Genomic DNA, 12,737 nt, shown 5'->3' with positions numbered 1-12,737 from the left:
TCCGATGGGGACAAAGATACACTTAATCCGAACACACGGAGCCAACTTATTTACATCAAGGTTTCTACACGACATTCGGAGCACCTACCTATACATTCTACCTGCACTAATGTATCACTATCCCCTACAAACGTAACAGTATGTATACTGTATGCTGTCAAGGTGTCCATTAAAGGGTCTTAAGGTCCTAAATGGTCTAACAGGATCTATAGGGTCTTAAAGTTCTAATGCAGGCTATAGGGTATTGGTGGTCTTAAGGGTCCAAGCATTCTCAGGGTGTCTATAGAGTCGACAAGATCTTAGGGGTCTTACGTATCTAATGGTCTTGGGGTGTTAGGGGGTCGTAAGGGTCTTAGCAGTCTTAAAGGGTCTTCAGGGTCTAAAAGTTCAAAAAGGTAGAAAGGGTCAAAAGGTTGAAGGGGTCAAAGCAGTCGATAAGGTCAATAAATCCCCATTGGTCTAAGATGATCTTAGAGGATCTAAAGGGCCTAAAAGGTATGTTCCAATAGTCCATAATTAATAGAAGTATTTAATAGATGTTGTCAAGGTCCAATAATAAGTAATTAATAGACGTACTCATGGTCCAACTCGCATTCAAGCAGTACATAATTCATAGACATGCTCACACACATGGGTCGACCAAGACTTCACCTCGATGGGGGTTCACTGTCCGCTCATGTTTTTTGGTTTTATATACAGTATATACATATATCAAGTCAATTGGATGAAAATTGATGATTTATGTGACCTTGACCTTTGAACTTCTGACCTATTGGCCTCAAAAACAATAGACCTTCAGCTAGCCCTGTGACCTCCATGTGCCATTTGGTTAAGCTTTGTGAAGATCAAAGTAAAAACGTGACCTGTAGGCGATTGACATACAAACAAACAGACAGACAGACAGAATAATAGACCAGACCAAGCAGCATACAGTCACGTGAAAAAGTAAGTACACCCCATGTAAAGTTTTGACTTTTTCAACATATTTCAACATACAGCTATTTGATCTGCATTTCAACAACATTGATAGATAAAGGTGATATTGTAGGAGCTATGCTGCAACGTAAATCGAAAGAATGGACGCGACAAAAAGCTGGAATTCGTCCGAGTTTCTTTATTGTGTCAAATCAACTCGGGTACTCTGAAAAGCCCGTTTATCGGGCAGCAATATATATACACATTATCCCGGAGTGTTTGCCCGGGAAAGGCGAGAGGGGGCGTGCCCGGGCGTCCCGGACGAGGCCTGGCAAGTCGAGAGCGGGCATGCCCGGGCGTCCTGGGCGAGCCCGGCATGGTGATCGCTCCGCGTCCTCGGTAGGTGCAAGGCGATTGTGTATACCCAGCGCGAGCCGCTACACACGTCCCCCCCAGAATCGACTTGCACCGGCAGGGTCAATTTAAGGGGGGTCCTGATGACCCGGCCGAAGCGACCCCTGGCGGGTCATGGGGGGGGGGGGGTCCGGTGTGGTGGTGGGCGGTCGAGTGTGGGGCACCGTGGACGGGGGGCGGCCTCGCCGCGGCGGAAGGGCCAACCGTGGCAGTTGGTCGATGTCCACGTGCGCCGGCTTAAGGTGGTCCACCGCAATCCGGTCCAACCTGCCGCCGATGTCGATGACGAACGACTTGTCGTCCCGTCGCAGGACCCGGAAGGGCCCGTCGTACGGCGGCCGGAGTGGCCCCCGATGTGTGTCATGATGCACAAAAACGTACTCCGCTGTGCGAAGCGCTGGGGGGACGTAGGACTGGGGGTCACCGTGGTGGGACGTTGGCATGGGGGCAAATCGTCAGGCGGTCTCCTGGGGGTCCGAGCGCTGGTGAGCTGCGGACCAGGGACTGGTAGCGTCGGGCACAAATTCGCCCGGGACGCGTAGCGCCTGGCCGAAGACAAGCTCGGCGGTGGACGCCCGGAGGTCCTCCTTGGGGGCCATGCGGAGGCCCAAAAGGACCCACGGCAGCCGGTCGGCCCAACCGCCGTCCTGAAGGCCGGCCATGAGCGCGGCCTTCATGGAGCGGTGGAATCGCTCGCACAACCCGTTGGCTTGGGGGTGGTAGGCCGTAGTACGGTGGAGCTTGACCCCCAGGTTGCGGGCGACCGCGCCCCACAGCTCAGAGGTGAACTGCGGTCCGCGGTCCGACGAGATGTCCGCCGGTGCGCCGAAGCGGGCGACCCAGGTGGCGATGAAAGCCTGCGCCACGTCGGCAGTGGTGTTGGAGACGAGGGGAACGGCCTCCGGCCACCTGGTGGTCCTGTCCACAATGGGGAGCAGGTGTGTGAAACCCCGTGATGGGGGGAGGGGGCCCACCAGGTCCACGTTGACGTGGTCGAAACGTCGTTCGGGCACGGTGAAAGGTGCCAGCGGGGCCTGGGTGTGTCAGTGGACCTTGGCCTGTTGGCAGGCTGTGCAGGTGCTGGTCCAATCGCGGACGTCCCGTTGAAGGCCGTGCCAGACGAATCGCGCCGACACCAGCTTCTGGGAAGCTTTCCGGCCCGGGTGGGAAAGGTCGTGGAGGGAGGCGAAGATGCGGCGTTGCCAGGTAACGGGCACGATGGGGCGAGGCTGGCCTTGGTAGACGTCGCAGAGCAGGACAGTGTCCACGAAGGGGATGTCGGCCAGGCGGAGGCCCGTGTCCGCCGCCCGGAGGGCTTGCACCGTGATGTCGGGGGTTTGGTCCGCCACCATAAGCGTGAAGTCCACGCCGAGGTGAACCGCGTTCGCGCCGGCCCGAGAAAGACAGTCGGCCACGGCATTGTCTTTGCCGGCGACGTGCCGGATGTCGGTGGTAAACGCCGACACGGCGGAGAGGTGGTGCTGTTGGCGGGCCGACCACGGCTCCGTGACCTTGGCCATTGCGTAAACCAACGGCTTGTGGTCGACGAACGCCGTGAAGGGTCGGCCCTCCAGGAGGTGGCGGAAATGGCGAACGGCCAGGTGTAGACTGAGGAGCTCACGGTCAAACGTGCTATATTTGAGCTCGTTCGGCCGGAGTTGCCGGCTGAAAAAAGCGAGTGGCTGCCAAACCCCGTTAACCCATTGCTCATTACGGCGCCCACCGCATAGTCGGAGGCATCCGTGGTGAGGGCGATGGGAGCGTTGAGCACCGGGTGAGCGAGCAGTGTTGCGTCGGCGAGGGCCCGCTTTGAGCTTTTAAAGGCCGCGTCCATTGCTGCGGACCAGACGACGTCGTGCTTGGCCGGCTTGCCCCGGAGGGCTTCGTAGAGGGGCTGCATGAGTTGAGCAGCGCGGGGCATGAAGCGGTGATAGAAATTCACCATTCCCAGGAATTCCTGCAGGGCCTTTATGGAGCGGAGACGCGGAAACGTGGTGATGGCCTCGACCTTGGTTGGCAGCGGCACGGCCCCGTTCTTGGTGATGTGGTGGCCCAAAAAATCAACGGCCGTCATGCCGAAGTGGCATTTGGCCGGGTTGACGATGAGGCCGTGCTCGCTGAGGTGCCCGAACAGTGTTCGGAGGTGGAGGAGGTGCTCGGCCCGGGACGTGCTGGCGACGAGGATGTCGTCCAGATAAACGAAGAGGAACGGCAGGTCGCGCAGCACGCCGTCCATCAAGCGCTGGAACGCCTGAGCCGCGTTCTTGAGGCCAAATGGCATTCACAGAAATTCGAATAAGCCGGACGGCGTGATGACGGCCGTTTTTGGGACGTCGGCCGCCCTGACAGGTACCTGGTGATATCCCCGTATTAAATCGATCTTTGAAAAAATGACCCGTCCTGCCAAACGGGCGGAGAAGTCTTGGATGTGCGGGATCAGATACCTGTCGGGGGTGGTAGCGTCGTTAAGGCGGCGGTAGTCGCCACATGGGCGCCAGCCGCCCCCTGGTTTTGGGACGATGTGTAGTGGCGAAGCCCACGCGCTATCGGAGCGCCGCACGATGCCGAGGTGTTCCAAAGCGTCGAACTCGGCTTTGGCCACGGCGAGCTTGGCTGGGTCGAGGCGGCGGGCTCTGGCGTAGACCGGCGGGCCCGTGGTTGGTATGTGGTGCTCGATCCCATGTCGTACTGCGACGGCCGAAAACGTCGGCCGCGTGAGGGCCGGGAACTCCGTGAGCAGGCGAGCAAACTCGTTCGTCGCCGGGAGGGCGCATGCCAGCTCGGTCGGAGATGAGCTGCTCAATGTGCATGCCAGGGAGCTGAAGGTCTCGGCATTGATGAGGCGACGCCGTTGGACGTCCACCAGCAGTCCGTGTGCGCAGAGGAAGTCGGCGCCTAGCAGAGCCATGGGCACGCTTGCGGTTACAAAAGTCCAATTAAAGCGTTGGCCGCTGAAGCAGAGGGTGACGTTGCGCGGGCCGAAGGTGCGGATGGCCGATCCGTTGGCCGCAACCAAGGAGGGGCCGCAAACCGCGGACTGCCTGTCCTGATCGGAGGCGGGTATGATGCTCAGTTGGGCACCGGTGTCACACAGGAAGCGCCGTCCGGACGCTTTGTCCGTGATGAAAAGTAAGTTGCCCGTGTGGCCGGCGCTCATGGCTGGTAATGAACGCCGGCCCGGCCGTTTCCCGGCTTGCCGAAGGTGCACAGGGGTCGGCATGTCCGGGCCTTCTGTCCGAACCGACGCCAATTGGGTCGGCAGTTCGGTCGTCGACCGTGCTGGGTGCTCGGGCGCCATGGGCGTTGCTTCTGACGGCGGTGGGCTCCAGGTCGCTGCTCCAATGCGTTGGCCTGCCGCGGAGATCTTGTCGGCTTCCCTGGCGAGGGCACGGGGATCCGTGATCGTCGTGCTTGCCAGGGCGAGGCGTACCGGGCTAGGCAGCTGACGGAGAAACAGCTCCCGGAACAGGAATGCCGGAGAGTGCTCGCCGAGCAGCGAAAGCATGTAGTCCATTCGCTCGGACGGGCGCGTGTCGCCGAGCTCGGGCAGGTCGAGCACGCGCCGTGCGCGTTCCGCTGATGAGAGGGCGAAAGCGTTGAGGAGGAGCTTTTTAATCACGTCGTATTTGTCAGCGGCTGGCGGGCGCTCGAGGAGGCTCAGGGCACGGGCCACGGTGGCTGAGCCGAGTGCTGCTACCACATGGTGGAAGCGGGTGTCGTCGGCCGTGATGCCTCGCAGGGCGAACAGGGAGTCCGCCTGGGCGAACCAAACCGCCGCGTGAGCCTCCCAGAAGGTAGGCAGTTTGAGGGCAACTGCCGTGTCCATGTCGGGTCACCAATGTAGGAGCTATGCTCCAACGTAAATCGAAAGAATGGACGCGACAAAAAGCTGGAATTTGTCCGAGTTTCTTTATTGTGTCAAATCAACTCGGGTACTCTGAAAAGCCCGTTTATCAGGCAGCAATATATATACACATTATCCCGGAGCGTTTGCCCGGGAAAGGCGAGAGGGGGCGTGCCCGGGCGTCCCGGACGAGGCCTGGCAAGTCGAGAGCGGGCATGCCCGGGCGCGCCCGGGCGTCCCGGACAAGGCCTGGCAAGTCGAGAGCGGGCATGCCCGGCGTCCTGGGCGAGCCCGGCATGGTGATCGCTCCGTGTCCTCGGTAGGTGCAAGGCAATTGTGTATACCCAGCGGTAGCCGCTACAATATAATATAACAAATATCATGAAACATTTACATTTTGTAGTCCATTGTATAATTTAAATAAACATCAATGCAAATTTCGCATGTGGAAAAACTAAGTACACCCTTGGCTCTAATAGGTGGTATTGCCCCCTTTGGCAGAAACAACCTCAAGTAGGCGTTTCTTATAACTGTCTACCAGTCTCTGACATCGACTGGGAGAAATTTTTGCCGAATCCTCCATGCAGAATTCTTTCAGCTGTGCGATGTTTGAGGGGTTTCTTGCATGCACAGCTCGTTTCAATTCCCCCCACAACATCTCGATGTGATTTAGATCTGGGCTTTGACTTGGCCATTCCGGAACCCGCCATTTATTTCTTTTCAGCCATTCCTTGGTGGATTCACTGGTATATTTAGGGTCATTGTCATGTTGCAAGGTCCACCTTCGGTTCAGTTTCAACTTTCCGACAGATGGCCTCACATTATCCTCAAGCAGCCTCTGGTACAATGAAGAATTCATCATGGATTCTATGATGGTGAGCTGCCCAGGCCCTGATGCAGCAAAGCTGCCCCAAACCATAACATTTCCACCACCATGCTTTGCAGTTGGTATCAGGTTCTTGTGGTCAAATGCTGTCTTTGGTTTTCGCCAAACATGTCTTCTGGTACTGTGGCCAAATAGCTCGACCTTTGACTCATCTGTCCAGAGCACATTGTTCCAGAAGTGCTGGTCTTTTCCCAGGTGTTCATTGGCAAACTTTAGTCTTGCCCAGATGTTCTTTCTGGACAGCAAAGGTTTCCTCCTGGCACACCTCCCATGTAGATCAACCTTGTGCAGCCTCTTTCTAATGGTAGACTCGTGCACTTTCACATCAATAGTGGCAAGAGCTACCTGTAAGTCCTGTGATGACATTCTGGGGTTCTTCGAGACTTCTTCCAGCATCTTGCGGTCTGCTCTCAGGCTGAACTTGCTGGGGCGGCCTGGCCTGAACAAGTTGGCAGTTGTTTGGAATCTTCTCCACTTGTAGATGATCTTCCGGACAGTCGAATGATTGATTTCAAATTGTTTGGAGATCTTTTTAAATCCCTTCCCAGACTCGTAGGCATCTATAACCTTCTTTCTGAAGGCCTCAGAGAGCTCTTTTGATCGAGGCATGGTGACGCTGCACACTTCAACAACAAAGAGCAAACCAAACGAAATGTCTGAGGTTTAAATAAGACAGGTTCCTCCAAGATCCTCTCTAACAATGTTCTAATCATTTGCACCTGAGCTGGTGCACCTGATTCTAATTTTAGGTATTTGAAGTAGTGATAAATGTAGGGGTGTACTTACTTTTTCCACATGCGAAATTTGCATATATCTTTATTTAAATTATACAATGGACTACAAAATGTAAATGTGTCATGATATTTGTTATATTATGTCACCTTTATCTGTCAATATTGTTGAAATGAAGATCAAATAGCTGTATGTTGAAATATGTTGAAAAAGTCAAAACTTTACATGGGGTGTACTTACTTTTTCACGTGACTGTACATATACTTGGGAACCTTTGATTACGCAAGTAACAAACATACTCAGGGAACGAATATACTTGCAAATCTTCAATTCAGTAAGTGACAAGAACCACCTTTAGAGACCATTTTCCCCCGCAGCGCAGGGGTTGGCCTTTTTCTGGCACCGTGGTCCCCTTTTTTGAAGCAATGTTTTATGGCCGGATGCCCTTCCTGCCACCAACCCTGTTAGTCTCCTCTTGCGACAAACACGGAATTGCCAGTGAACTGGTGCTCAATTTGCCGACCTCGGAAGGATGACAGGCTGCGTCCACCCCCCCCTGGCATTAATTCAGCGATTGACCGGGATTCGAACCCAGGATCCTAGGATCCCAAGCCGGCGCCCTAACCGCTAAGCCAACACCAGGCTTTATCTACTGGTGTATGTATGACAAATGGAATATAATTGAAATTCAGCAAACGGATCCAAATGCAATAAGCTCTCCTATGGTGAGGGTAACAACATGGAAAGAAACTAAACCCCCGAGAGCGCCACAAGCACAACTCGCATTAACACCAAACTGGGCGAGATGAAGATAGCAGGGAGAAAAGTTCCAGGTTTCAATGGGGAGCACGTCCCAGTAGATCGTGAAGGCAAGACATGCCGCCAGCCCAGCACAGCAACCAAGACTCCTGAAGACTTTGATTCAACTAACTCAGAACAGAGAGCGCATCTCCTTGAATCACCTTGCCTTTCCTCTGAGGTGTCTGTCAATTCTCCTCTTTGGATTCCAACCAATCACACATCGCCAACGCCCAGTGACAGTGGTGTGGCCCAATCATACGGCACCGATCCTGGAGCAATCGACACTGTGGCCCACCGAGTTGCAAGTTTCAATGCCATGTCAACTGGAGCCTGGAGCATTTCATGTCACCTTGCTCGTCGCAAATCAAGGTTGTTGGAGGTGGAGCTTCTTCCTTTTCTTCAGGACACAAGGGTAAGGTGTGCATCAGTATGCGGTGGACTTCTACCTGGTTCGACATGTGATATGTCACAAGATATTCTTTACCCTTTCACCACTAAAGGTTACATCGCCATCTTCCAGCGTTGCACATGCACAAACAGGCGTCTTTGCCTTAATCTTTACACCTCGGGTCCCACACCACACACACACACACACACACACACACACACACACACACACACACACACACACACACACACACACACACACACACACACACACACACACACACACCTTAATGCTCATGACTGGATTTTATTTTCCACTCTGCCAATTTGTTCCTTGAAGGTCGTCAATTTATCTAGTGCAGATTGCCCTCCTGTCAGCCTGGCCCAATATGGTGCTCCTAACTGTCTCTGTCCTAATCTCTTCAAAATCTGCCCCACTAAAATCCCATTTTTTACTCTGCTAACCCAAACTCCAACGCGTAACACAGGCCTCGCTCACCCAATGCATTTCCTCTCGGAGCTTTCTATCCTGCTCTTCCCTCACTCGAGGAAGCATGTAACAGCATCCTGTGGAGTCATAGTTAGAGCATCTACTCTTGAGTCGTCTGTTCGAACCCCAGCCGAGTCATACAAACAACATTAAAATTGTATGTTCTGCTTACTTGCTTGAAGTTCAGCATAGCACAGGCCTAAAGGCCTCCACCTGCGTTGACGATCCGTGTAAGGAAACTCATTATATACCATGAAGTTCACATTTTTCAGATCGATGACTATACACCTTACTAGAAAATGTTGGTACAGACATGTGCAGGCAAACATACAGTGCTTTCAGAAAGTATTCACACCCCTTGACTTTTTTTAAACATTTCATTGTGTTACAGCCTGAATTAAAAATGGATTAAATTGAGATTTTTTTGGTCACTGATCTACACATAATAGCCCATAATGTCAAAGCGGAATCTTTTTTTCGATTTTTTTACAAAATAATAAATGAAAAACAAAAATATCTAACTAACACAAGTTTTCAACCCCCTGAACCAATACTTCATAGATTTGGTTCAGGGGGTTGAAAACCCTTTGGTAGCGATTACAGTTTCGAGTCTTCTTTGGTATGTCTGCATCAGCTTTGCACATCTGGATTTGGGGAATTTCTCTCATTCTTCCAGCAGATTTGCTCAAGCTCTGTCAAGTTAGATGGGGAGTGTCGGTGAACAGCAATCTTCAGGTCTTTCCACATATTCTCAATGGGATTCAAGTCTGAGCTTTGGTTGGACCATTCAAGGAGTTTCACATTCTTGTTCTGAAGTCATTCCAGTGTTGCTTTGGCTGCATTCTTGGGGTCATTGTTCTGTTAGAATGTAAATCTTTGCCACAGTCTAAGGTATTTTGCACTCTGAAGCAGGTTCTCCTCAAGGTTTTGCCTGTATTTGGCTCTATCCATTGCTCCCTCTCTCCATACAAGTCTCCCAGTCCCTGCCACTGAAAAGCATCACCATAGCATGATGCTGCCACCACCATGCTTCAGGGTCGGGATGGTGTTAGATGGGTGATGAGTTGTGGTCAGTTTCTGCCAGACAGTGTTTTGCATTCAGGCTAAAGAGTTCAATTTTCGTCTCAACAGACCAGAGTCGTTTGCGACATGTTGTCAGAGTCTTTCACGTACCTTTATGCAAACTCAAGGCATGCCGTCATGAACCTTTTTCTCAGGAGTGGCTTCCGTCTAGCCACTCTCCCATGAAGCCTCGATTTCTGAAGTGCTGCAGAGGTTGTTGTCCTTTTGGCAGATTTTCCCATCTCAGTCAAGGAACTCTGTAGTTCTGTCAGTGGTCATTGGGTTCACCTCCCTGACCAGAGTCCTACTTGCCCGGTTGCTCACTTTGGTCGGACGTCAGCTCTAGGAAGAGTCTGGGTAATTCCATATTCTTTCCATTTCCTAATGATGGAGCTCACTGTGCTCGTGGGAACTTTCCAACACTCCAGAAATTGTTTTATACCCTTCTCCAGATCCAGATCTTTGCCTCCTCACAATTCTATCTTGGAGTTCTACGGACAAGTTTCTTGGAATTAATGGTGGAGTTTCTTCTCTTACATGCACTGCCAATTGTGGGACCTTATATAGAAAGGTGTATTACTTTCTATATCAATCATTTCCAATCCAAATGAATTGGCCACGGGTGGACTCAAATCAAGTTGTCGAGACATCTTAAGGATGATCAAAGGAAATTGGATACACCTGAGCTCAGTTGGAAGTGTCAGGCAAAGGGGGTTGAATACTTATTGACTCAGACATTTCAGCTTTTCATTTTTAATTATTTTGTAAACATTCTGAAAAATAATTCCACTTTGACATTATGGGGTATTATGTGTAGATCAGTGACAAAAAAAAATCTCAATGTAATCCATTATTAAATTCAGGTTGTAACATAACACAATGTGAAAAAGTCAAGGGGTGTGAATACTTTGTGAAGGCATTGTACATTCTAAGTAATGCTGCAAGTCACATGACATAGGAATGTGGACATACCAGGCATGCTGCATGGCACATGACGGCCATCGCATGCGGCACGTGTGTCCTGTGCTTCCATCATCTTTTTTGAAGGGTAGGAGTTGTGAGTACAGGATGTAGGGCACCATAAGGGCCAGGGACAGAAGCCAAGTGACACAGACTACACGTGATGCATGTGATCGGGTCTGCCATGAACGGGAACGCAGAGGGTCACAGATGGCCCCATATCGCTCAAGGGAAATAGCAACCAAAGAGAAGGTGGAGACACTTACAGAAATGCCTTGGGGAAGGAAAAAAAAAGAAGAGCAATTCATATGTAAATCAACTTGTAAGTACATGGAAAAGGGAAACTTCCCATATACAATTTAGCTAATTGTTGTTAAAGAACTATATAAGCTTTTCAAAGTGATTATTTTATGCATCAATAGGTATTATCATGGACAAATCGAATACACTTGGTTTCATGTCTCCACAGCAAATAATAACAAGACAAGAAACTTTGATGCAGGAGGAGCCATGAGGCCCATCAAGGCCTGCTCTATTATTTTCAAAGTCTGGTTGTTTGTCTGTGCTCTATCCTTTCAAATGCTGAGTGTCAAGCAGGGAATCAGAACAAAGCATTTTAAAGTCTTTGGTGTGGGTCGGCTGGGATTTGAACCACTGACCTACCAGACTCAGAGCGGACGTTCTCACTGTTACGTCACCGATGCTTGTAATAAATACAATATTATACAGAAACGATCATTTTACCTTCAGAAGAAGTCAGATGTTCTTCCATTGTAAAAAGGAAATATAGAAATAAAATAGATTTCAACTGTAAACTTAATTTATCCACTGAAGTTTATTGTACATATATTTTAAACCTTTAAACCAGATGAGCTCCCATAGGGAGCCAATCGCCATCCAGTAAGGAGATGGTGTGTGTGTGTGTGTGTGTGTGTGTGTGTGTGTGTGTGTGTGTGTGTGTGTGTGTGTGTGTGTGTGTGTGTGTGTGTGTGTGTGTCAGCTCTATTTCGATCCTTAACCCGACATTCACTTTTGCCCACAGGTCATCATTATTCACAAATATAACTTTTAAGTAACATTTAATTCCAACAATGGATGGTACCAAGATCAATTGTAAATCATCCACCAATACTTATAGTCATGTGATGCTTCATTTAATTTACTCATTCGAATTACACAAGTCGTTTGTTACAAAGTAATGCACATATAATCTTCCCAACTCGTGTAATTATGAATACTAGGGCATGCCCGTACTATATATATATCTAAAATTATATCCCCCCCCTCTATTTACATGGAATGGTTTGGTCCATTCGCAAAGCCAAAGGCAAAGCGAACGGCTTGCGAGTACGGTGACAATCCCCCCCCTCTATTTACATCAAATGGTTTGGTCCATTCGCAACGACCACAGAACCCCCCCCTCTATTTACATGAAATGGTTTGGTCCATTCGCAACGCCAAAGCGAACGGCGAACGGCTAAATCGCCATAGCTCGGTAACTACTTGTCCGATTAATTTAAAACCTTGAAAAGGCACATCCTCGGGTCCCCAGCAATATACATGGCAAGTTTCAAGTATATCGGACCCGTGGTTGTCGAGAAACAGCGGTCACAGACAAACATACAAACATACAAACATACAAACATACACACAGAGATTACTGGAATTATAGATAGATTATAAATAAAAGCACGAAGGATTTTAAATAAAGGGGACAAAAAATACTGTAGATTTAACACGTGAAGGACATGAACTTGAGACGTTTCCTTCCTTCCTCCAGCTCTTGATCACAACACGCAGAAATGGAGTGAAAAACAGACAGCAGACCAGACCAGGCTGTCAGAATGGAAGTACTTGCTTGGAGTGCTTGCTCGAGTGCTTAAGCCGCTTGGCAAGCCCTCTACAATCTGCTTGGTAATTGAACACTGCGGTTTCACCATTCCCTTACCTTTCCATTTGCTTTATTTGTCGTTTTGCCTAAACATTTATAACTAGCAAATGTCCCTGGCGTTGCTGGGTAATGCAGAGTCACTTTGTGACGGAAATATTTAGAGAGGGGGGGCGAGGGGAGGGAGGGCGATGGGAAACGGGGGGCGCTGTGGGAGAGAAGGGGGAGGGGAGGGGAGTGGGGAGGAGAGGTAGGGGGAAGGAAGGATGAGGGGGAGGAGGGGATCAGTAACAGGGAGGAGAGTGAAGGGTGCAGAGGAGTGAGGAGGAGAGGAGGGATGGAGAGGGGGAGTGAAAGG

The 12,737-nt window shown here is 50.5% G+C and overlaps 1 protein-coding gene across 4 annotated transcripts in view; it reads right to left on the bottom strand.

The window, feature by feature from the left end:
• LOC137426994 (cholecystokinin receptor type A-like) overlaps window positions 1–12,737 on the bottom strand; it is a 68,707-nt gene that overhangs the window by 13,812 nt on the left and 42,158 nt on the right. For all 4 annotated transcript variants that reach the window (XM_068116085.2, XM_078775313.1, XM_078775321.1 and 1 more), the window contains one exon: window positions 10,504–10,765. In XM_068116085.2, coding sequence (XP_067972186.1) covers window positions 10,504–10,765 — 262 coding nt within the window. The remainder of the gene's footprint in view (window positions 1–10,503; window positions 10,766–12,737) is intronic.

Source organism: Myxine glutinosa, chromosome 1 (assembly GCF_964187855.1).
Source record: "Myxine glutinosa chromosome 1, kmMyxGlut1.1, whole genome shotgun sequence".
NCBI lineage: Eukaryota > Metazoa > Chordata > Myxini > Myxiniformes > Myxinidae > Myxine > Myxine glutinosa.
The sequence above is the reverse complement of the archived record's forward strand: the minus strand, read 5'-3'. Positions and strand labels throughout refer to the sequence as shown.